Source organism: Lampetra fluviatilis, chromosome 48 (assembly GCF_964198595.1).
Source record: "Lampetra fluviatilis chromosome 48, kcLamFluv1.1, whole genome shotgun sequence".
NCBI classification, from domain to species: Eukaryota; Metazoa; Chordata; class Hyperoartia; order Petromyzontiformes; family Petromyzontidae; genus Lampetra; species Lampetra fluviatilis.
In genome coordinates, this window is record NC_136322.1 from 9,588,952 (window position 1) to 9,616,323 (window position 27,372).

The window sequence follows — 27,372 nt, forward strand, 5'->3', positions numbered from 1 at the left end:
AGATAAAAGGGTAAAAAAACAATTATCATCCCGAGTCTAGTCGGAGAAAACAAAAATCGGGGGTGGGGAGGTGCATGGGGATTGATGCAGAGAGACGTGAAAGGGGAGTCGAGCGAGATGAGAGGATGATAGCGGGGAGACCGGGGGGAAGGGGGTGACAACTAAGACGACGAAGAGGGTGATAGCGATGAGGTTGTCGGTGTCGAGATGGTTGTGGGGGGGGGGGTCACCTGATGAGTGGCTTAGAGGCGGTGACGGGCGAGACGTTTGGGACGCCCGTGTCGCTGCGTACACCCGGGTTGAGCACGGTGATGAGCGACCAGTCCCACTCGGACGCCTCAATCTGGTTGTCCACCCTCCACACCAGGACGTTCACCCAGCAGCAGTCGCGGAAACTGTATGGGGGGCATTTACAGAAAGATAGAGGGAGGGGGGGGGGGGTGACATGGGAAGGGAGATGGAACAGATGGAGATGCATCTTCTTGGTTCTTCGGTAAAGTCACGTAGAAGGGAAATAATAAAATAATAAAAATAAAACATAATAAAATACAATTCTCACGACGTTTCGGCTACAACGCAAGCAGCCGTCACCTGATGACGGCTGCTTGCGTTGTGGCCGAAACGTCGTGAGAATTATTTGATTATGTTTTATTTTTATTATTTTATTATTTCCATTCTACGTGACTTTACCGAAAGAACCAAGAAGAAAAAAGTTTCGTTCAATAGTTTTAATCATCACGCATGGTCAGCAAAGGACCGTTTGCGCCAATTGCGTGACCTCTTGCGACGGCGTTCCAGACGGCCGCAGGAGCGCATCTGAAAGCGCCGTCTTTGCTCGACGGCCGAGCCAGAAGGCCTCCGCTGCCGCGAGGACGACCCGAGTTCTTCGCGTGATGACCGGAGTTTGTAAGGAGGGCCGACCCCGCGCAGTCATCCAATTGGCCCAATGCATTGGCGTTGGTGGGGGGGAGGTTGGGGGGGGGGGAGGAGGTCGGAGCGTCGCCGGCCTGGCAGCCCAGAGGTCGCAAAGGGGTTTTGATTCCTTGCCCGTACCCGTACCTGGCCGCACCAGGGTCGCAAACGGGTACCCGTACCCGGCCGGGTATGGGTACTCGTTTCCTACCCGTACCCTACCCTAAATGAGTGACAAACGGTGACTCACCAGTGACTCACGGCCTACCCGTACCTGTAACCGGCCGCACCAGGGTCGCAAACGGGTACCCGTACCCGGCCGTACCCATACCCTACCCGTACCCGGCCGTAGGGTACGGGTATCGGGTACCTGATTGCGACCTCTGGGATGAAGCCATGTTGCAGGCGCGGGTGGGTTGATTCTAGGAACTTGAATTGTGAGAAGAGACAAGACGTTGGGAAATGAGTGACAAACGGTGACTCACCAGTGACTCACGGCCTACCCGTACCCGTACCCGGCCGCACCAGGGTCGCAAACGGGTACCCGTACCCGGCCGGACGATTTGTCGGGAGGCCACTCACGCGATCACGCTGGGTGCCGTGGTCGGGATGTTGAAGTCGAACGCCGACGAGCCGATCATCCAGTTGGAGTTCTGGTTCTGCTCGATGCAGGAGTACGACAGCGAGTAGGTGGACGAGCAGCTCTCGGTGCAGCGCCACTTCTGGTACGAGGTGAACGACTTGCCAGAGGTGATGTCGGCGTCCACGCACTTCCCGCCCTCGCCAGAGTTTCGGCGCCACGCCAGCATGTAGTAGAAGTGATACTGGTGCGGGAGAGAAGAGGTTTCGGGGGGGTGATGGGGAGGAGGTGGAGGAGGACATTTTATAGTTTGATTTAAAGCTTTCGTGACTGCAGGGATTCATGTTCTTGGTTCTTTCGGTAAAGTCATCACGTAGAAGGTAAATAATAAAATAATAAAATTTTTACATAATACATTTCTCACGACGTTTCGGCCACAACGCAAGCAGCCGTCCTCAGGTGAAGAACAGGTCTGTCGGAAAGACAGTATCTGAATGAACACCACCAGGCTTGGTTCTGTTCTTCACCTGAGGACGGCTGCTTGCGTTGTGGCTGAAACGTCGTTAGAATTGTATTTTATTATGTTTTAATTTTATTATTTTATTATTTCCCTTCTACGTGACGACTTTACCGAAAGAACCAAGAAGATGGTCCAAGCTACTGGGGAGGTCCCCCTTTATGCACCTTGCCATCGAGGGGCGGGGCTGCGTGGGATCCTGGAACTCCCGCAGCCCCCCCCCCCCTTGCCCCCCCCCCCCAACGGGAGCAAGGGGGGGGCAAGGGGGGGCTGCGGGGGATCCTCTTGGGCTGGGCAATGCAGCCCCTCCCCTGGCGGCACGAGGTGCCTGTCCACCATTGCAGGTAAGTGAGGCTCATCTACGGTGCTACACGTATGTTCAGTAAAAATGCGCAGTACAGGAGCGATTTCGACTTAAAACTTTCGTGACTGCAGGAATTAATATTATTTGGCTTTGTCGGTAAAGTCACGTAGACAGCAAAGAATAATAATAAATTGAATAACATAATAAAAAATAAAAACCGCTATGGCTTTTATTTTATTTTTAAAAACCACTATGGTTTTTATTTTATTTTTAAAAAGCACTATGGTTTTTTATTTTATTTTTAAAAACCACTATGGTTTTTATATTTTTTTTATATTTTACTTGTATTATTTTTTATGAAATTAATTATTATTCTTTTTCCATCGACGTGACTTTACCGAAAGAGCCACAGAATATACAGGAGCGAGTTGAGAGCGGCGATTGCTGCGAGACTTGAGAGCGAAGCGGCGGCTCTGCCGATATGGGGGTGGCCGAATCATCGCGGTAGAAAGTCTCCAACGCCCCGGTGTGAGTGGTCTGTGTGTATTAACTCCTGTGAGTGGGTAGGTGGGTGGGTGAGTGAGCGTGTCAGTGGATAGATGAGTGGGTGGGTGGGTCGATGGGTGGGTCGGTGGGTGGGTGAGTGGTTCGGTGGGTAAGTAAGTGGGTGAGCGGGTGGGTGTGAGTGGTCTGTGTGTAGTAACTCCTGTGAGTGGGTAGGTGGGTGGGTGAGTGAGCGTGTCAGTGGATAGATGAGTGGGTGGGTGGGTCGATGGGTGGGTCGGTGGGTGGGTGAGTGGTTCGGTGGGTAAGTAAGTGGGTGAGCGGGTGGGTGTGAGTGGTCTGTGTGTAGTAACTCCTGTGAGTGGGTAGATGGGTGGGTGAGTGAGCGTGTCAGTGGATAGATGAGTGGGTGGGTGGGTCGATGGGTGGGTCGGTGGGTGGGTGAGTGGTTCGGTGGGTAAGTAAGTGGGTGAGCGGGTGGGTGTGAGTGGTCTGTGTGTAGTAACTCCTGTGAGTGGGTAGGTGGGTGGGTGAGTGAGCGTGTCAGTGGATAGGTGAGTGGGTGGGTGGGTCGGTGGGTGGGTCGGTGGGTGGGTGAGTGGTTCGTTGGTTAAGTAAGTGGGTGAGCGGGTGGGTGGGTCGGTGGATGGGTGAGTGAGCGGGTGGGTGGGTGAGTGAGTGGGTCAGTGGACGGGTGAGTGGGTGGGTGAGTGGTTCGGTGGGTAAGTAAGTGGGTGAGCAGGTGGGTGGGTCGGTGGATGGGTGAGTGAGCGGGTGGGTGGTTGAGTGAGTGGGTCAGTGGATGAGTGAGTGAGCGGGTGGGTGAGTGAGTGAGTGGGTCAGTGGATGGGTGAGTGGGTGAGTGAGTGGGTCGGTGGGTGGGTGAGTGAGTGGGTCGGTGGGTGGGTGAGTGAGTGGGAAGGTAGGTGGGTGAGTGGGAAGGTAGGTGGGTGAGTGGGTTAGTGGATGGGTGAGTGGGTGGGTCGGTGGGTGGGTGGGTGAGTGAGTGAGTGGGTGAGTGGATGGATGAGTGTGTGGCTGGGTGAGTGGGTCAGTGGATGGTTGAGTGGATGAGTGGGTCAGTGGATGGATGAGTGGGTGAGCGAGTACATGGGTTGGTGAGTGGGTGCCTGGATAGGTTAGTAAGTAGCTGAGTGAGTCAAGTCAAGTTTATTTTTGCTTACTGCACACAAAGACAAAGGTCTCCCGTATAGCCTTAACAGACTGTAGGGGCAAGTGCTGTTAGCGATCACCTATGAAGGCCAGAACGGCACACGAGGGGGTGGGTGGCCAGCACCACGACCGGCCGCCTTTGTCTCCCCAGTGGCGATATTTACTACACACCGCACCGGGTACTCATTTGAGGCTGAGTCGACCTAAGGGAGGCCCAGGACCGGCTCAGATAATCATCGCTGGTGTTGGCCGTGTGAGGGAATCGAACTCGGGTCACCGGGTTCGTAGCGCAGCGTCGCGCTAACCACTACACTACCGCTCTCCACTACACAGACACACAGACACACACACAGACACACACACAGACACACACACACAGACACACACAAACAGACACACACACACATACAGACACACACACACGATCGCGGTTTGATTTGCGATTACATTTTTGAGGTCGAGCGACAGTTCAATGTTCACCGCGTGACAGATTTAAAACGCGCGATGGAGCATTACCGTGTGAGACCATTAAAATATGAATCGCTCTTTTTATTCTAATGCAAGGATAAGAACTCAAAAGATATGAATTGCTTCCAACATGTATTTATTACAATGTTTTCATTGAAATAGAACAATCAAACGTAGAACAATTGTTAAGTTAAATAAATGAAGTTCTAATAATAAAAAATTAAAAACAATTCCAATAAGAAAGCAATATGACTTTTAAAATCTCAAAAAATCGCAGCCTTTACGATTTGCTAATCGCATCGTTTCAAATTGCGATTTCGATTTGAAATCGATTAATTGTTCAGCCCTATTCATAGTATTATATTCTTGATTTTTTTCGACAAATTCACGTATTTAGAAAACCAAAACATTTAATAAAATAATAAAATAAAATAATACGAATCAAATAAAATAATAAATTGAAAATTATAAAAATAAAATTAAAATAATAAATTTAAAATAAGAAAAATAAAATTAAAAAAATAAATTGAAAATAATCAAAAACAAAAAAACCCACATATCCATAGGCGCTGCTACTCGCTAACAGCACTCGCCCCAACGTTCTGTTACCGGCTACACGAGGCCGAGACGGTGGGGTGGATCTTCGCCTTTGTAGACGACACAAACGCTAAACCCCCTCAACAACTCTCACACCCACGCCCCCCCACACCCGAATCCCCGGGTGATTTCGCCGTGTCTCGAAAAATGTCTACTCAGCGGTCGGGTTTACGACGCCAAGAGGATGGTCATTATCGCTTCGAGTTCACCACGACCCACCCCAACCCCCCAACACCATCCCATCCCCTCGGGGGTGGTTTCTCGAATTATGGCACGAAAAGCCGCATTCTTATCGCACATATCTCAGAGACCCGGGGTGGGGGGGGAATTGGTCAGTGGGTGTTAACATTCACTCACTCACTCAATCACCCACTCACCCACCCACTCACTCACCCACCCACTCAACCACATACTCACCCACCAACTCAACCACATACTCACCCACCAACTCAACCACCAACTCATTCCATCACCCCCCCCCCCCACTCACCAACTCACCCACCCACCGACCCACCAACTCACTCACTCACCCACTCACCCACCCACTCAACCACCTACTCACCCACCCACTCAACCACCAACTCACTCCATCACCCACTCACCCCCCCCCCCCACTCACCAACTCACCCACCAACTACCTCACTCACCCACTCACCCCCCCACTCACCATCTCACCCACGCATTCGCCCACTCACCCCCCCACTCACCCACACATTCACCCACTCACCCACCAACTCACTCACCCACTCACCCACCCACTCACCCCCCACTCACCATCTCACCCACGCATTCGCCCACTCACCCACCCACTCACCCACACATTCACCCACTCACCCACTCACCCACCAACTCACTCACCCACTCACCCACCCACTCACCCCCACTCACCATCTCACCCACACATTCGCCTACTCACCCACCCACTCACCCACTCGCTCACTCACCCACCTACCCACTCACCCACTCACCCCCCCACTCACCATCTCACCCACGCATTCGCCCACTCACCCCCCCATTCACCCACACATTCACCCACTCACCCACCAACTCACTCACCCACTCACCCACCCACTCACCCCCCACTCACCATCTCACCCACGCATTCGCCCACTCACCCACCCACTCACCCACACATTCACCCACTCACCCACTCACCCACCAACTCACTCACCCACTCACCCACCCACTCACCCCCCACTCACCATCTCACCCACACATTCGCCCACTCACCCACCCACTCACCCACTCGCTCACTCACCCACCTACCCACTCACCCACTCACCCACACATTCACCAACTCACTCACCCACTCACCCACACATTCACACATTCACCCACACAATCACCCACTCACCCTCTCTATCCTAGCGCCCCAGTAGCGGTGTAACGAGCAGCATGGGGGCAGACGGGGGGGGGGCTCTATGGGCAATATTAGTCTATGGGCAAAGCTAGTCTATGGGTAGTGTTAGTCTATGTGCAATGCTAGTCTATGTACAATGTTAGTCTATGTTCAGTGTTAGTCTATGGGCAATGTTTGTCTATGGGCAATGTTAGTTTATGTGTAATGTTATTATATGTGCAGTGTAAATCTACAGCCAATGTTAGCCTATGGACAATGTTAGTCTATGGGCAATGTTAGTCTACGATAATTGCATCGGATGCTCCCAGTTGCATCCAATTGTTCAAGTTGCCTCGGATGTAATAACATTACTACTCAGCAATATAAGAAAGACAAAGATCCCCCGTATAGTCTTACCAGACATTTGGGGCAAGTGCTGTTAGCGAGTAGTAGCACCTATGAGAGAGTGGGTGGCCGCATTTGTCTCCCCAGTGGCGATGTTTTTTTTTCACCAGAGTACGCATTTGAGGCTGAGTTAACCTGGAGGAGGCGCCCTAGACTGGTCTCAGATCATTGCTATCACCTAAGCTGGTGGTGGCCGTGAGCGGGAATCGAACTCGGGTCGTTGGGTTCGTAGCGCAGCGCTAATCGCTGCGCCACCGCTCCCCACAAATATTACAGAACCTACATCATGGGACCTCCTTTGCCAGTACCAAAATTTGGGAATATGGTTTTCCCCTTTTTTCTGGTAACAAAACAGTTGTGTCAAGATGTTAAAACACCAAACTGAAACCTTTTACAAGGAATCATGTCTGCATTAACCACAATACTTGTGGTCAGAATGCAAACCAAAAAAAAACCCGTACTTTGATAATATATGCATTGTCTTTGTGCTGTACGCCTTTTGGCGTCCTCTGGTCTAACACCGTTTGAGACGAGGCTCAATAGAAAGCTGTGGATCAATAAGTTTCAAAGACAATACATTTATTACACTGGTCAACACACTTTTTCTGGCATAAGGTATTCCAACGGTATTAAGGTAATTTTGGGGTGCTGATTCCAAATTTGGCATCAGTTTTTGTCTATCACATCAGGTTTTTGAGATATCAAATATTGCATTTTCAATAAAAACTGCAGAAGAAAAATATTAAATAAATGTGGATATCTACATAAAATGATATTATAAACACACTATCCTAAAAATACAGCACCATATTTTAACACTAAAGCAGTCACTGACTCGCAACGACTTGCAATCATAAGTGACAGAGTTAATTTCGGGTAAAATGAATGAAAATGGGGTATGCCAATAGCATAAAAATAGGGCAAAACAGCTGCAAAAGTCCAGGCCAGAATTTTTTTTTTTGTTGACCAGTGTTATCAGAGTATGTTTTTGATTGTGGTTAATGCAGACATGATTCCTCGTAAAAGGTTTCAGTTTGGTGTTTTAACATCATAACAGAACCTCTGTTAACACTGACATTTCAGACCGCAAATGTCAAACGTGCCCGTTTCAGATATGCATCCACCCTGAGCAATTCCGACTCTCAGTGTCCGTGACAGAGCATTCTAAACCCCCTGAGAGAGAGAGAGACACGCAGACACAGGGTTTGAGTCTTGAACCAAGGGTCTCAGCGGGATTGGGCATAGCCATTATGAACCCTCTGTGAGAGAGAGAGAGACACCGAGACTCAGAATTTGAACCCAGGATCTCTGCAATTCTGGCTCAGTGTTTCTGACACGGCCATTTATAACCCCCCTAGAAACACCCAGACCCAGGACTTGAACCCAGGATCTCTACAACTCTGGTTGAGTGTTTCTGACACGGTCAATTATGAACCCCCCTGAGAGACACACAGACCCAGGATTTGAACCCAGGATCTCTGCAATTCTGGCTCAGTGTTTCTGACACGGCCATTATGAACCCCCCTGAGAGACACACACAGACCCAGGATTTGAACCCAGGATCTCTGCAATTCTGGCTCAATGTTTCTGACACGGCCATTATGAACCCCTCTGAGAGACACACAGACCCAGGATTTGAACCCAGGATCTCTGCAATTCAGGCTCAGTGTTTCTGACACGGCCATTATGAACCCCTCTGAGAGACACACAGACCCAGGATTTGAACCCAGGATCTCTGCAATTCTGGCTCAATGTTTCTGACACGGCAATTATGAACCCCTCTGAGAGACACACAGACCCAGGATTTGAACCCAGGATCTCTGCAATTCTGGCTCAGTGTTTCTGACACGGCCATTATGAACCCCTCTGAGAGACACACCCAGACTCAGGATTTGAACCCAGGATCTCTACAACTCTGGCTCAGTGTTTCTGACACGGCCATTATGAACCCCTCTGAGAGACACACAGACCCAGGATTTGAACCCAGGATCTCTACAACTCTGGTTCAGTGTTTCTGACACGGCCGTTATGAACCCCTCTGAGAGACACACAGACCCAGGATTTGAACCCAGGATCTCTACAACTCTGGTTCAGTGTTTCTGACACGGCCGTTATGAACCCCTCTGAGAGACACACAGACCCAGGATTTGATCCCAGGATTTCTACCAATTCTTGCTCAGCGTCTCCAATTATGAGCCAACTCGTGATGAAAAAACAAGGAAAAAAATCATCAAAACCCACCCAGAGATTGTTTCGAACCGTGAAGCCCGGATGATTTTGGGGCGAGCGAGCGTGCGCGAGTGCCGGGCATCACCTGGTCACCCTCCGACTGCTTCCACGAGATGGTCCCACCGCGCAGGTGAGTGGCATCGGATCCCGGTGGGACGAGTACGAGGAGGAGGACGAGGTGGTGGAGGAGGAGGAGAAGAGGCCCCAGGTGGAGGCTCGACGAAAGCCTCATGGTGACCACCGTGGAGCCGTTGGTCACACAGGCGCGTGCGCGCGTGGGATGGGCGACAGGGTCAGAGGGAGACGCGGCGAGAGGACGGCCTAAGAAACACCTGAGTTGGCAGGTAGAGAAGATCGCCCTTATATACAGATTGTGGGCACGCGGGGGGGTGCCGAGTCAGCATTCCGTGAATTAATCAGGGGTGTGCGCACGTGCTTCGTTGTGTGGGTGGGTGCGTGGGTGGGTGGGTGGGTGGATGTGTTGTTGTGTGGGTGGGTGGGTGTGTTGGTGGTTGGGAATGTAGGTGTGTAGGTGTCTGTGTGTGTGATTCATCTTTATCTTTGTGTGTGATTGACATTGCACATAAACTAACACTGCACGTAGACGAACATTGCACGTAGACTAACATTGCCCATAGACTAACATTGCCCATAGACTAACATTGCCCATATACTAACATTGCCCGTAGACTAACACTGCACATAGACTAACATTGCCCATAGACTAACATTGCACATAGTCTAACACTGCACATAGACTAACATTGCACATAGACTAACATTGCCCATATACTTACACTGCACATAGACTAACACTGCACATAGACTAACATTGCCCATAGCCTAACATTGCCCATAGACTAACACTGCCCATAGACTAACATTGCCCATAGACTAACATTGCACGTAGACTAACATTGCACATAGACTAACATTGCCCATATACTAACATTGCCCATATACTAACATTGCACATAGACTAACATTGCACATAGACTGCCCATAGACTAACACTGCACATAGACTAACACTGCACATAGACTAACACTGCCCATAGACTAACATTGCACATAGACTAACATTGCCCATAGACTAACATTGCACATAGACTAACACTGCCCATAGACTAACATTGCACATAGACTAACACTGCACGTAGACTAACATTGCACATAGACTAACATTGCACATAGACTAACATTGCACATAAACTAACATTGCACGTAGACTAACATTGCCCATAGACTAACATTGCCGATAGACTAACATTGCACATAGACTAACACTGCACATAGACTAACATTGCACATAGACTAACATTGCACGTAGACTAACATTGCACATAGACTAACATTGCACATAGACTAACATTGCACATAGACTAACATTGCACATAGACTAACATTGCCCATAGACTAACATTGCACATAGACTAACACTGCACATAGACTAACATTGCCCATAGACTAACATTGCACATAGACTAACACTGCACATAGACTAACACTGCACATAGACTAACATTGCCCATAGACTAACATTGCACATAGACTAACATTGCACATAAACTAACATTGCACGTAGACTAACATTGCACATAGACTAACATTGCACATAGACTAACACTGCCCATAGACTAACACTGCACATAGACTAACACTGCACATAGACTAACATTGCACATAGACTAACATTGCACATAGACTAACATTGCACATAGACTAACATTGCACATAGACTAACATTGCACATAGACTAACATTGCACATAGACTAACATTGCACATAGACTAACACTGCACATAGACTAACATTGCACGTAGACTAACATTGCACATAGACTAACATTGCACATAGACTAACATTGCACATAGACTAACATTGCACATAGACTAACATTGCACATAAACTAACATTGCACATAAACTAACACTGCACGTAGACTAACACTGCACATAGACTAACATTGCACATAGACTAACACTGCACGTAGACTAACATTGCACATAAACTAACATTGCCCATAGACTAACATTGCACATAGACTAACACTGCACATAGACTAACATTGCACATAAACTAACATTGCACGTAGACTAACATTGCCCATAGACTAACATTGCCCATAGACTAACATTGCACATAGACTAACACTGCACATAGACTAACATTGCACATAGACTAACATTGCACGTAGACTAACATTGCACATAGACTAACACTGCCCATAGACTAACATTGCCCATAGACTAACATTGCCCATAGACTAACACTGCCCATAGACTAACACTGCCCATAGACTAACACTGCCCGTAGACTCATATTGCACATAGACTAACATTGCACATAGACTAACATTGCACATCGACTAACATTGCCCATAGACTAACACTGCACATAGACTAGCATTGCCCATAGACTAACACTGCCCATAGACTAACACTGCCCATAGACTAACACTGCCCATAGACTAACATTGCACATAGACTAACATTGCACATAGACTAACATTGCACATAGACTAACACTGCACGTAGACTAACATTGCACATAAACTAACATTGCACGTAGACTAACATTGCCCATAGACTAAGATTGCCCATAGACTAACACTGCACATAGTCTAACATTGCACATAAACTAACATTGCACGTAGACTAACATTGCCCATAGACTAACATTGCCCATAGACTAACATTGCACATAAACTAACATTGCACATAGACTAACATTGCACATAGACTAACATTGCACATAGACTAACATTGCACATAGACTAACATTGCCCATAGACTAACATTGCCCATAGACTAACATTGCACATAAACTAACATTGCCCATAGACTAACATTGCACATAGACTAACACTGCACATAGACTAACATTGCACATAAACTAACATTGCACGTAGACTAACATTGCCCATAGACTAACATTGCCCATAGACTAACATTGCACATAGACTAACACTGCACATAGACTAACATTGCACATAGACTAACATTGCACGTAGACTAACATTGCACATAGACTAACATTGCCCATAGACTAACATTGCCCATAGACTAACACTGCCCATAGACTAACACTGCCCATAGACTAACACTGCCCGTAGACTCATATTGCACATAGACTAACATTGCCCATAGACTAACATTGCACATCGACTAACATTGCCCATAGACTAACACTGCACATAGACTAGCATTACCCATAGACTAACACTGCCCATAGACTAACACTGCCCATAGACTAACACTGCCCATAGACTAACATTGCACATAGACTAACATTGCCCATAGACTAACATTGCACATCGACTAACATTGCCCATAGACTAACACTGCACATAGACTAACATTGCCCATAGTCTAACATTGCACATAGACTAACATTGCACATAGACTAACATTGAACATAGACTAACACTGCCCATAGACTAACATTGCCCATAGACTAACATTGCACATAGACTAACACTGCCCATAGACTAACACTGCCCATAGACTAACATTGCACATAGACTAACACTGCAGGCGACTGAGTGAGATGACTGGCAGATGCACCAGTTGTGCATCTGCCAGTCATCTCACTCAGTCGCCTGATGATGCTGGCTCTTATTGTAATTGCCGGCGAAACGTCACGGTTACTAGAATGGTAAATGTTGTGGTGGGTTTACTCTGCAACACACAAGCCGTTAGTGCTGAACTAGTATACTACACTATACACTCCACTATACACGACACTACACACTACACTACACACTACACTATACACTACATTATACACTACACTATATACTACACTATACACTCCACTACACACTACACTACACACTACACTATACACTACACTATACACTACACTATACACTACACTATAATTGTAATGCTGTAGTGGGTTTACTCTGCAACACACCAGCGGTTAGTGCTAAACTCGTAACCAATTAGTTTTATTTACGTGACACAAACATTAATAATTGGCTGTGTCGGGTGGTGGCGGGTTTAGCGACACAACAACATTCATGTTTACGCCGATCTAACCCAAAAAAACCTCTATTATGGACCGTGGTACCAGCGTCTGTCCCGTGACCTGCACCTAGCCTGGCACATCACTCAACCCATGGCCCTTGGGTCTGTCCCATGACCTCCTCCTGCACCTAGCCTGGCACAGCAGTCAACCTATGGCACCTGCTGGGTCTGTGCCGTGACCTCCTGCACCTAGCCTGGCACAGCAGTCAACCCGTGGCACCTGCTGGGTCTGTCCCGCGACCTCCTCCTACACCTAGCCTGGCACAGCAACCAACCCATGGCACCTGTGTCTGTCACGTGACCTCATGCACCTAGCCTGGCACAGCAGTCAAACCATAGCACCTGCTGCGTCTGTCCCGTGACCTCCTGCACCTAGCCTGGCACAGCAGTCAACCCATGGCACCTGTTGAGTCTGCCCCGTGGCCTCGTGCACCTAGCCTGGCACAGCAGATAACCCATGGCACCTGCTGGGTCTGCCCCGTGACCTCCTGCACATAGCCTGCCACAGCAGTCAACCCATGGCCCCTGCTGGGTTTGCCCCGTGACCTCCTGCACCTAACCTGGTACAGCAGTCAACCCATGGCACCTGCAGGGGCTGTCCCGTGACCTCCTCCTGCACCTAGCCTAGCACAGCAGTCAACCCATGGCACCTGCTGGGTCTGCCCCGTGACCTCCTGTACCTAGCCTGGCACATTAGTCAATCCTATAGCACCTGGGTCTGCCCCGTGACCTCCTGCACCTAGCCTGGCACAGCAGTCATCCCCATGGCACCTGCTGGGTCTGCCCCGTGACCTCCTGTACCTAGCCTGGCACAGCATTCAACCCTATAGCACCTGGGTATTTGTTTGTAAGTGTGTGGGTGAGTATGGGGAGCGGTGGTGTAGTGGTTAGCGCACTGCGCTGCCCGAGTTCGATTCCGCCTCCTGGCCAACACCAGCGGTGACGATCATCTGAATCGGTGCTGGGCCTCCCCAGGGTCGACTCAGCCTTAAATGAGTACCTGTTGCGGTGCAGCAAACATCGCCACTGGGGGAGACAAAGGCGGCCGGGCGTGGTGCTGACCACCTAACCGCATCGTCTGTAAAGGCGACACGGTGGGGTTTTTGTCTTTGTGAGTGCATAGCTGATCCATATTCTACACTACACTATACACTGCACTACTATACATTGTGTAACGGGTTCCGGAGACACTTGTAGAGGTAACTTCTTTATTACAATCCAACAGCACTCCAACAGTCCAACAGTCCTGATACTCTGTAACAACTCCCAGGTACACAGCCTAGATACACTACTCTGGCTACGCTCTGGAACTCGCCCTCACAAGGTCATAGAGTCGGGAGTTCCAGAGTCCCACTACTGGCTCTCACAGCGTCCCAGGGTCCTCAGATGGCTGGTCTTGGGTCTTGGGTCTTGAGCTACGATTGGCCCTGATCGTCCAGGGAGCTCCCCTTTTATGCCTAGTCCCCAACGAGGGGTGGGGCCGTGTGCGCCCCCAGACATCCCACAGAGCACACACAGCCCTCCCCTTTGGCGGCGCCAAGGGGCTTAAGTGCCTGGGAACCCAACGCCTGGCACCAAGAGGCTTAAGCGTCTGACCCGCCTGGGAACCCAGCGCCTGGCGCCAAGGGGCCCAAGCGCCTGGCCCGCCCAGGGTCCCAGAGCCCCCAGCAGCCCCTCCCTTCTTATGTCACTACATTTGCACTACTATTCACTACGCTATACACTACACTACTATACACTACACTATACACTACTATACACTACACTATACACTACACTACTATACACTACACTATACACTACCACATACACTACACTACTATACACTACACTACTATACACTACACTATACACTACACTACGATACCCTACACTATACACTACACTACTATACACTAAACTATATACTACTATACACTACACTACTATACACTAAAATACCCTACTATACACTACACTACTATACACTAGACTATACAGTACACTATAAACTACTATACACTAAACTATACACTACACTATATACTACTACACACTACACTAATATACACTACTATACCCTACTATACACTACACTATACACTACACTACTACATACCTGTCAACCCCTTATCAGTGCCCTACCTTATTATTGACCAATTCAGACCTCATTGGTCATCCCGTGCCGCTTATAAATCTCAACGTTCATCTGACAAAGTCCCACCACCATCACGAGGGAGAAATACAAATGGTCAAAACTTAAAATGTGCCCCTTATTGAAGCGGCTGTACGCCATATGGACTCGAAAATTAAATTTCCCTGCACAAGAATACGGGGTAAACCGTATGGGTCGACAGCTATCTAGTAGTGTAGTGTATAGTAGTGTAGTGTATAGTGCAGTGGATAGTGTAATGTATAGTAGTGTATAGTGTAGTGTATAGTCGTGTATAGTGTAGTGCATAGTGTAGTGTATAGTGTAGTGTATAGTGTAGTTTATAGTGTACTGTATAGTCTAGTGTATAGGAGTGTAGTGTATAGTAGTGTATAGTAGTGTATAGTGCAGTGTATAGTCGTGTATAGTGTAGTGTATAGTAGTGTAGTGTATAGTGTAGTGTATAGTAGTGTATAGTGTAGTGTGTAGTAGTGTAGTGTTTTTTGTATAGTAGTGTATAGTGTAGTGGATAGTGTAGTGTATATTAGTGTATAGTGTCGTGTATAGTAGTGTATAGTGCAGTGTATAGTCGTGTATAGTGTAGTGTATAGTAGTGTAGTGTATAGTAGTGTAGTGTATAGTAGTGTATAGTGTAGTGTATAGTGTAGTGTATAGTGTAGTGTATAGTGTAGTGTATAGTGTAGTGTAGTGTATAGTAGTGTATAGTGTAGTGTGTAGTGTATAGCGTAGTGTATAGTAGTGTAGTGTATAGTAGTGTAGTGTATAGTGTAGTGTATAGTAGTGTAGCGTTTTGTGTATAGTAGTGTATAGTGTTGTATAGTGTAGTATATAGTAGTGTATAATGTAGTGTATAGTGTAGTGTATAGGATGAACGTTTAGATGTATAAGGGGCATGAAATTACCAATAAGGTCTGAATTTGTCTGTAAAGGTAGGGCACTGATAAGGGGTTGACAGGTTTGTGAGTGCATTGGTCAATATTCTATCACTAAATTGGCGCGGATCACTAGTCAACACACCTTTTCTGGCATAAGGTATTCCAACGGTTTTAAGGTAATTTTGGAGTGCTGATTCCAAATCTGGCATCAGTTTTTGTCTATCACATCAGGTTTTTGAGATATGAAATATTGCATTTTGAATAAAAACTGCAGAATAAAAATATTAAATAAATGTGGATATCTACATAAAATTTTATTATAAACACACTATCCTAAAAATACAGCACCATATTTTAACACTAAAGCAGTCCACTGACTCGCAACAACTTGCAATCATAAGTGACAGAGTTAATTTCGGGTAAAATCAATGAAAATGGGATATGCCGATTGCATAAAAATGAGATGTGATAGAGCAAATCTGAGATCAGATTTGGAATCAGCACCCTGAAATTAGTCTAGAACAGCTGCAAAAGTCCAGGCCAAAATTTTTTTTTTTGATCAGTGTAATAGCACAGGTGGCAGTGGAGGTCGCAAAATGCCGATTTGTTACTCACTAGCTTTACTACCCGGCTTTGCCCGGGACTTGGATTCACCACGCCCGACCGCCTTTGTCTCCCCAGTGGCGATGTTCACACACACCACACCAGTTACTCGTTTGACGCTGAGTCGACCTAGGGGAGGCCCAGGACCGGTTAAAAGTAATCGTCGCCGGTGGTGGCCGTGAGCGGGAATCGAACTCGGGTCGCCGGGTTCGTAGCGCGGCGTGGCGCTAACCGCTACACCACAACGCGTGACGCTTCCACGTGCGCGGGTCACGTGACAGATGTGACGTCACAGCTCACTTGCCGTGCAAAAAAAATACGCATTATTGAGCTCCCACGTGGCAAATTTAAAGTTTGTTGCATCTTCTTGGTTCTTTCGGTAAAGTCACGTAGAAGGGAAATAATAAAACATAATAAAATACAATTCTCACGACGTTTCATTTCAGACGCTGTCTTTCCGACAGACCTGTTCTTCACCTGAGGACGGCTGCTTGCGTTGTGGCCGAAACGTCGTGAGAATTGTATTGCATTATGTTTTATTTTTATTATTTCATTATTTCCCTTCTACGTGACTTTACCGAAAGAACCAAGAAGATGAATCCCTGCAGTCACGACAGCTTTTAAATCGAAGTTTGTTGCATGTGAAGTACCGGTGAAGACGCTGGACACCCAGGTTGAGGCACACGTATATTTATTTCAGCTTGTCGGTCCAGGACAACACTAGAGGGGGTAGCGGCCCCCTCACCCGGCTAACTGGGGATATCCCCTAGCTAACCTCACCTATCCCCAAGTCCTCCTCTAACGAGCTAGGGGAGGCTAACTGGCCCGACACTGGTGAGTCGGGCTACGGTCTCCGGAGTCCCAGGGTCTAACCCTGGTTCACGGAACCACGCCTCTGGCTCGATCCTCTGCAGCCCTGACAAGGGCGGCGTCGAGGGGAGTCCAGGGCTCTAGCTAGAGGATCTTCACTCTTCCTCCTTCGTTCCCAGACTGAGCCCCGAGCTCTCTCTGTCCTCCCCCTTTATACTCCTCACCAGGATCCCAACCCCCCAGGCTGCCTGACGCGGACGTCGTTGCGGGCACCCCCCGTGTACTCCCGTAACTCCGCCCACTGTGTTTGTTACCCATTGGATCGTATGCACTTACAGCCCTCCCGTAACAGCCCTACACATGTAGGGAAGTACGCTAAACATGTTGAACAGACACACAATCACAACTTTGCCTTTTATATATATGTGGAGATAAACCCCAATGATCCGATCGAAATTAGGGATTTCGATCGGATCATTGGGGGGGGGGGGGGGGGTGGGGGTCACGTGCCACCTGATCCCCACCACTGATCGCAGGACGTCGCTCTGTCACCGAGCCTTTCCTAGTCCCTACTCAGTGTTGACTCGTGAGTTCGCGCGTCCCGTTGACGTCCTATCGAGGGGGAGCCCTTCTCTGTCAGCGCTACTGCCGATGCTGCTGCCCCCTGGCGTGCGCCTCCCAAACTGCAGCGTGAAGAGACCCACAGACGCACACAGACTCACACACTCACACAGAGACCCACAGACTCGCCACACAGAGACCCACAGACTCGCCACACGGAGACCCACAGACTCACACAGAGACCCACAGACTCACACAGAGACCCACATACTCACACAGAGACCCACAGACGCACACAGAGACCCACAGACTCGCACAGACCCACAGACTCACACAGAGACCCACAGACGCACACAGAGACCCACAGACTCACATAGAGACCCACAGACTCACACAGAGACCCACAGACTCACACAGAGACCCACAGACGCACACAGAGACCCACAGACGCACACAGAGACCCACAGACTCACACAGAGACCCACAGACGCACACAGAGACCCACAGACTCACATAGAGACCCACAGACTCACACAGACCCACAGACGCACACAGAGACCCACAGACTCACACAGAGACCCACAGACTCACACAGAGACCCACAGACTCACACAGAGACCCACAGGCTCACACAGACCCACAGACTCACACAGACCCACAGACTCACACAGAGACCCACAGACGCACACAGAGACCCACAGACACACACAGAGACCCACAGACTCACACAGAGACCCACAGACTCACACAGAGACCCACAGACGCACACAGAGACCCACAGACGCACACAGAGACCCACAGACTCACACAGAGACCCACAGACTCACACAGAGACCCACAGACTTACACAGAGACCCACAGACTCACACAGACCCACAGACTCACACAGAGACCCACAGACGCACACAGAGACCCACAGACTCACATAGAGACCCACAGACTCACACAGAGACCCATAGACGCACACAGAGACCCACAGACTCACACAGAGACCCACAGACGCACACAGAGACCCACAGACGCACACAGAGACCCACAGACTCACACAGAGACCCACAGACTCACACAGACCCACAGACTCACACAGAGACCCACAGACTCACACAGAGACCCACAGACTCACACAGAGACCCACAGAGTCACACAGAGACCCACAGACTCACACAGACCCACAGACTCACACAGAGACCCACAGACGCACACAGAGACCCACAGACTCACACAGGGACCCACAAACTCACACAGAGACCCACAGACACACACTGTGACCCACAGACTCGCCACACGGAGACCCACAGACTCGCTACACGGAGACCCACAGACTCACACAGAGACCCACAGACGCACACAGAGACCCACAGACGCACACAGAGACCCACAGACCCACACAGAGACCCACAGACTCACACAGAGACCCATAGACGCACACAGAGACCCATAGACACACAGAGAGTCCCATAGGCTGGCATAGAGATCCAGCGTGAACCTGAAACGTCGCCCCGTTCTGGTGGAGGGGCAGAAAATCCGGAGGGAACGCAGGACAAAATGAAGTAATATTTAAAAAAACACGTTTCTTTTAGAATATCCTCGTAATGTGCTGCGATCGAACTCCTAAAGGCAGCAGTAAAGATGCCGAAATTATCCTAAAATTTATTTTGGGTCTTTCGGTAAAGCCACGTAGATAGAAAGAATAATAAAAACATCACGACGTTTCGATCGCAACACGAACAATCATCATCAGGTGAAATGAGTAATATTTTTTTAAAAATGTAAAAAAACGCTTCATGAAATGTACCGTACTAGTAGTGGCAGAACTCCACGACTCCAGGAAGTGGCCCCGAAGCTTGCCATAACGTAAGGGGCCGTGGCCAATTACAGCCAACGTCAGTTGAGCGTGGACAATTAGACCCAAGCCGAAACATAACATATATAAAAAAAGAATGTTTAAAAATAAAAATATTTTTTATGATAGAATATAGTATTGCCATCAGTGTGACATAAGTATACCAAGTTTGCAGTCGATACCACATTGGGAAGTGGGTTAAAATTGAGTTGCAAGATTTGAGGATACAACAACAACAGACAGAGTGAGTTAATAAAAAGCGTGTAAAAATAATAAAAACCAGGCGACTACGGGGAGAGCAAGAGAAAGACGCAGACTCCAAATCTACGGGGCATCTACATGTGTAGAACGTGAAGAATCAGAGGCATCTACATCTGCAGAACTGAAGAACTAGTGGCATCTACATCTGCAGAACGTGAAGAACCAGTGGCATCTACATCTGCAGAAGGTGAAGAACCAGTGGCATCTACATCTGCAGAACTGAATAACTAGTGGCATCTACATCTGCAGAAGCTGAAGGACCAGTGGCATCTCCATCTGCAGAAGGTGAAGAACCAGTGGCATCTACATCTGCAGAACGTGAAGAACCAGTGACATCTACATCTGCAAAATGTGAAGAATCAGTGGCATCTACATCTGCAGAACGTGAAGAGCCAGTGGCATCTACATCTGCAGAACGTGAAGAACCAGTGGCATCTACATCTGCAGGACGTGAAGAACCAGTGGCATCTACATCTGCAGAAGGTGAAGAACCAGTGGCATCTACATCTGCAGAACTGAAGAACCAGTGGCATCTACATCTGCAGAGCGTGAAGAACCAGTGGCATCTACATCTGCAGAACGTGAAGAACCAGTGGCATCTACATCAGCATGACATGAAGAACCAGTGGCATCTACATCTGTAGAACGTGAAGAACCAGTGGCATCTACATCTGCAGAAGGTGAAGAACCAGTGGCATCTACATCTGCAGAGCGTGAAGAACCAGTGGCATCTACATCTGCAGAGCGTGAAGAACCAGTGGCATCTACATCTGCAGAACGTGAAGAACCAGTGGCATCTACATCTGCAGAAGGTGAAGAACCAGTGGCATCTACATCTGCAGAACGTGAAGAACCAGTGGCATCTACATATGCAGAAGGTGAAGAACCAGTGGCATCTACATCTGCAGAACATGAAGAACCAGTGGCATCTACATCTGCAGAACATGAAGAACCAGTGGCATCTACATCTGCAGAAGGTGAAGAACCAGTGGCATCTACATCTGCAGAAGGTGAAGAACCAGTGGCATCTACATCTGCAGAACGTGAAGAAATAGTGGCATCTACATCTGCAGAACGTGAAGAACCAGTGGCATCTACATCTGCAGAACGTGAAGAACCAGTGGCATCTACATCTGTAGAACGTGAAGAACCAGTGGCATCTACATCTGTAGAACGTGAAGAACCAGTGGCATCTACATCTGCAGAACGTGAAGAACCAGTGGCATCTACATCTGCAGAACGTGAAAAACCAGTGGCATCTACATCTGCAGAACTGAAGAACAAGTGGCATCTACATCTGTAGAACTGAATAACTAGTGGCATCTACATCTGCAGAACGTGAAGAACCAGTGGCATCTACATCTGCAGAACATGAAAAACCAGTGGCATCTACATCTGCAAAACGTGAAGAACCAGTGGCATCTACATCCACAGAACGTGAAGAACCAGTGGCATCTACATCAGCATGGCATGAAGAACCAGTGGCATCTACATCTGCAGGAGGTGAAGAACCAGTGGCATCTACATCTGCAGAACGTAAAGAACCAGTGGCATCTACATCTGCAGGGGATTATACAACGTTGAAAGCCATTCCCCGTGTTTAAGAATAAAGTTGGGACTTACGAACAGACCTAAGGAATCTAACTCGTTCTTAAGTAGATGAGTTCCTGTACCCCAAATACAACTAACATTTCACGTAAACTAACATTGCACATAGACTAACATTGCACACAGACTAACATTTCACGTAAACTAACATTTCACGTAGATTAACACTGCACATAGACTAACATTTCACGTAGACTAACACTGCACATAGACTAACATTGCACACAGACCAACATTTCACTCGAATTACGTCGTTGCACCGAGCGGCGGGAGTTGCGTAACGAGAGGCCAAACTCCCATGAACGCCCTTGGCCGAAGGCCGTGAGGTGTTCGGTTTCCCGCAAAGTGGTTTACGTTGTCATTGTGAAACGTCCTGTTCATGTTTTTAGGTGCGACTTTGTTTGGTGGGTGGGTTGGGTGGGTTGTGGCGGAGGGAATGCGCTTTTGGCGGTGTCTCTGAGCACCGGCTTGCTTGTGTCACTGTTCGTTTCAGGAGGTCGATGCCAACTTGGGGAGTATGTGGAGTGACGTAGACTCACACTGCACGTAGGCTAACATTGCACATAGATTAACATTGCCCATAGACAAACACTGCACATAAACTAGCATTGCACGTAGACTAACACTGCACGTGGACTAACATTGCACATACACTAACATTGCACATAGACTAACATTGCACGTAGACTAACACTGCACGTAGACTAGCACTGCACGTAGACTAGCATTGCCCATAGACTAGCATTGCCCATAGACTCACACTGCCCATAGACTAACACTGCCCATAGAATAACATTGCCCATAGACTAACACTGCACGTAGACTAACACTGCCCATAGACTAACACTGCCCATAGACTAGCACTGTAAGTCTATGGGTCTCGATGGGTAATTCCTCAATTCGACTTGTGATCGCATGTGACGGAATGGCCCCGCTGGGCAGCTGTCCTTGTACAAATCAGTGCAAAGACAAAGGTCCCCCGTGTAGCCTTTCAACCGACTGCGTCTCCGCGCGTGGAGATTGTTGAGCCCACAGATCAGAGGCGCCAACATAAATCAAGCCCACCCTCCCCACCATCGACACAAACTCCTCCGACGATTGTCCTCCCCAGCGTGCGTCACCAAGACCGTGAATTCCGCGCTGTCCTCTCTGAGCTGGCGGGCAGAAATATCTCGGATTCTTTTTAGGTTTGAATTTTTTTTGTTGCAGAAAATTTTTTGCGTGGCTTTTTTTTCGGGTCGTAACCTTTTACACCCAAAACCAACCGCCTTTTCGTCGCCCGCCTTTTCCTCGCTCGCCGCGCAAAAACCTCGTCGTCAGCACTTTGACGAAGAGAGAGATAGGTAGGGGGGGGGGGTGTGTCATAGGTGGGAAATTAACATTCGACTTGACACAGCTGCAGTGTTCGTGCTGACAAACCAGCCACTCCTACGCCCAGGGCAATGTCCTAAACAATTAGCGCGCGTCTGTGTCTGCGAGCGGGCACGGGGGCGCGCGTGAACTAGAGGTCGCAACCGGGTACCCGATACCCGTACCCTACCCGATACCCGGCTACCCGTTTGCGACCCTGGTGCGGCCGGGTACGGGTACGGGTAGGCAGTGAGTCACTGGTGAGTAACCGTTTGTCACTCATTTCGGGTAGAGTACGGGTACGGGTAGGGAACGAGTACCCATTTGCGACCCTGGTGCGGCCGGGTACGGGTACGGGTAGGCAGTGAGTCAATGGTGAGTAACCGTTTGTCACTCATTTCGGGTAGGGTACGGGTAGGGAACGGGAACCCGTACCCGGCCGGGTACGGGTACGGGTACCCATTTGCGACCCTGGTGCGGCCAGGTACGGGTAAGGAATCAAAACCCGTTTGCGACCTCTGGCGTGAACCCGGAATTCGATTCCCGTGCACGGCAAACCAACACCAGCGGTGACGGTCAGCCTCCAGATGAGTACCTGGTGCGGTGTTTAGTAACCGTCGTCACTGGGGAGACAAAGGCGGCCGGGCGTGCGTGGTGATGGTCAACCCATCCCACCTCGTGCGCCGTTCCGGCCTTCGTAGGTGCTGCTCGCTAAGAGCACTTGCCCCAACAGTCTGTTAAGGCTACACGGGGGATCTTTGTTGTTGCTTGTGCGTGCCTAGGGGTCTAGAAGAGATGGGAGTGGAGTGCTTCAAGAGGACTTGGAGGCTCGTGAAGGACGCTACTGGGCAGTTTGAGGCAGTCGCCCTCCAGCAACAACGGAGGGCGGAGGAGCAACGCTCACAACAATGAGCGGAGCGCCGGGTGGCTAAAGCACAGAAAGTTGGCACAGTAGGGGGCACAGGTGGTGCATCAGCCAGTCATCTCAGTCATCTCAGTCAGTCGACCCGTGGCACCTGTTGGGTCTGCCCCGTGACCTCCTGCCAGCGGGCGTTCGACACTTCACGTGGTCTCAACGTGCACCTAGCCTGGCACAGACGCCGTGGTGATGTCACCGTCACTTAGTGGCGAATGGCGGGTATTTATATTGGTGATGGTGGTGGTGGTGGTGATGCTGATGGTGGTGGTGATGGTAATGATGGTGGGTGATGGTGGTGGGGATGGTGGTGGTAGTGATGTTGATGGTGGTGATAGTGATGATGGTCGTGGTGATGCTGATGATGGTGGGTGATGGTGGTGGGGATGGTGGTGGTGGTGATGCTGGTGATGATAATGATGATGATGAACGTGGTGATGATGATGGTGATGGTAGCGGTGGTGGTGATGCAGATGATGGTGGGTGATGGTGGTGATGTTGATGGTGGTGATAGTGATGATGGTCGTGGTGATGCTGGTGATGATAATGATGATGAACTTGGTGATGATGATGGTGGTGGTGATGGTAGCGGTGATGGTAGCGGTGATGGTGATGTTGATGGTGGTGATGGTGATGTTGATGGTGGTGACAGTGATGATGGTCGTGGTGATGCTGGTGATGCTAATGATGATGACGATGAACGTGGTGTTGATGATGATGGTGGTGGTGATGGTAGCGGTGATGGTGGTGGTGATGCTGATGATGGTGGGTGATGGTGGTGATAGTGATGATGGTCGTGGTGATGCCGGTGATGATAATGATGATGATGATGGTCGTGGTGATGATGGTGGCGTTACAACAAAAACACGAACGGCGCATTCCTGCAATTCCCGCTCACCCAAAACCTGCTGCGTCCCCCCAGCCCTCGCCCAACTCGAAGTATTTCCCCGCCGGCAGTTTGGCCCCTGCAGAGTGTGGGTGCGATAGGTGACGCAGACGCAATGCGAAAACAACAACAGCAGCAGCAGCAGCAACAGCAGCAGCAGCAGCAACAGCAGCAGCAGCAGCAACAGCATCAAAAACAACAATAGCAGAAACATCAACATCAGCAACAACAACAGCAGCAACAGCAGCAACAACATCAACAACATCAGCAGCATCAGCAACAACAATAGCAGCAACAACAATAGCAGCAACAGCAACAACAACAATAGCAGCGACAGCAACAACAACAACATCAGCATCAGCAACAACATCATCAGCAACAACATCATCAGCAACAACATCAGCAGCAACAACGTCAGAGCTATTGCCATGGTAAAAGTTATGGCTATGGTAAGAGCCATGGTAAGAGCTATTGCCATAGTAAGAGCCATGGTGAGAACTATTGCCATGGTAAGAGCCATGGTGAGAGCTATTGCCATAGTAAGAGTCATGGTAAGAGCTATTGCCGTGGTAAGAGTCATGGTAAGAGCTATTGCCGTGGTAAGAGTCATGGTGAGAACTATTGCCATGGTAAGAGTCATGGTGAGAGCTATTGCCATGGTAAGAGCCATGGTGAGAGCTATTGCCATGGTAAGAGCCATGGTGAGAGCTATTGCCATGGTAAGAGCCATGGTGAGAGCTATTGCCGTGGTAAGAGCCATGGTGAGAACTATTGCCGTGGTAAGAGCCATGGTGAGAGCTATTGCCATGGTAAGAGTCATGGTGAGAGCTATTGCCATGGTAAGAGTCATGGTGAGAGCTATTGCCATGGTAAGAGTCATGGTGAGAGCTATTGCCATGGTAAGAGCCATGGTGAGAGCTATTGCCATGGTAAGAGCCATGGTAAGAGTCATGGTGAGAGCTATTGTCATGGTAAGAGTCATGGTGAGAGCTATTGCCATGGTAAGAGTCATGGTGAGAGCTATTGCCATGGTAAGAGTCATGGTGAGAGCTATTGCCATGGTAAGAGTCATGGTGAGAGCTATTGCCATGGTAAGAGCCATGGTGAGAGCTATTGCCGTGGTAAGAGCCATGGTGAGAGCTATTGTCATGGTAAGAGTCATGGTGAGAGCTATTGCCATGGTAAGAGCCATGGTGAGAGCTATTGCCATGGTAAGAGTCATGGTGAGAGCTCTTGTCATGGTAAGAGCCATGGTAAGAGTTATTGTCATGGTAAGAGCCATGGTAAGAGCTATTGCCATGGTAAGAGCCACGGTAAGAGTCATGGTAAGAGCTATTGCCATGGTAAGAGTCATGGTAAGAGTCATGGTGAGAGCTATTGCCATGGTAAGAGCCATGGTAAGAGTTATTGCCATGGTAAGAGCCACGGTAAGAGCCATGGTGAGAGCTATTGCCGTGGTAAGAGCCATGGTGAGAGCTATTGCCATGGTAAGAGCCATGGTGAGAGCTATTGCCGTGGTAAGAGCCATGGTAAGAGCTATTGCCGTGGTAAGAGCCATGGTGAGAGCTATGGCTATGGTAAGAGTCATGGTGAGAGCTATGGCTATGGTAAGAGTCATGGTAAGAGCTATTGCCATGGTAAGAGTCATGGTAAGAGTCATGGTAAGAGTCATGGTAAGAGCTATTGCCGTGGTAAGAGTCATGGTGAGAGCTATTGCCATGATAAGAGTCATGGTGAGAACTATTGCCATGGTAAGAGTCATGGTAAGAGCTATTGCCATGGTAAGAGTCATGGTGAGAGCTATTGCCATAGTAAGAGTCATGGTGAGAGCTATTGCCATGGTAAGAGTCATGGTGAGAGCTATTGCTGTGGTAAGAGTCATGGTGAGAGCTATTGCCATGGTAAGAGTCATGGTAAGAGCTATTGCCATGGTAAGAGTCATGGTGAGAGCTATTGCCATGGTAAGAGTCATGGTAAGAGCTATTGCCATGGTAAGAGTCATGATGAGAGCTATTGCCATGGTAAGAGTCATGGTAAGAGCTATTGCCGTGGTAAGAGTCATGGTGAGAGCTATTGCCGTGGTAAGAGCCATGGTAAGAGTCATGGTAAGAGCTATTGCCGTGGTAAGAGTCATGGTGAGAGCTATTGCCATGATAAGAGTCATGGTGAGAACTATTGCCATGGTAAGAGTCATGGTAAGAGCTATTGCCATGGTAAGAGTCATGGTGAGAGCTATTGCCATAGTAAGAGTCATGGTGAGAGCTATTGCCATGGTAAGAGTCATGGTGAGAGCTATTGCTGTGGTAAGAGTCATGGTGAGAGCTATTGCCATGGTAAGAGTCATGGTAAGAGCTATTGCCATGGTAAGAGTCATGGTGAGAGCTATTGCCATGGTAAGAGTCATGGTAAGAGCTATTGCCATGGTAAGAGTCATGATGAGAGCTATTGC

At 48.8% G+C, this 27,372-nt stretch overlaps 1 protein-coding gene across 1 annotated transcript in view; it reads right to left on the minus strand.

Moving 5' to 3' along the window:
- The window catches only part of LOC144948262 (IgGFc-binding protein-like), a 52,280-nt gene extending 43,020 nt beyond the window's left edge, over positions 1–9,260 (minus strand). Inside the window, exons 1-3 of the mRNA XM_078877684.1 lie at positions 9,114–9,260; positions 1,495–1,736; positions 231–395 (exon numbers count right to left, since the gene is read on the minus strand). Coding sequence (XP_078733810.1) covers positions 231–395; positions 1,495–1,736; positions 9,114–9,260 — 554 coding nt within the window. The remainder of the gene's footprint in view (positions 1–230; positions 396–1,494; positions 1,737–9,113) is intronic.
- Between the last annotated feature and the right edge of the window lie 18,112 nt (positions 9,261–27,372).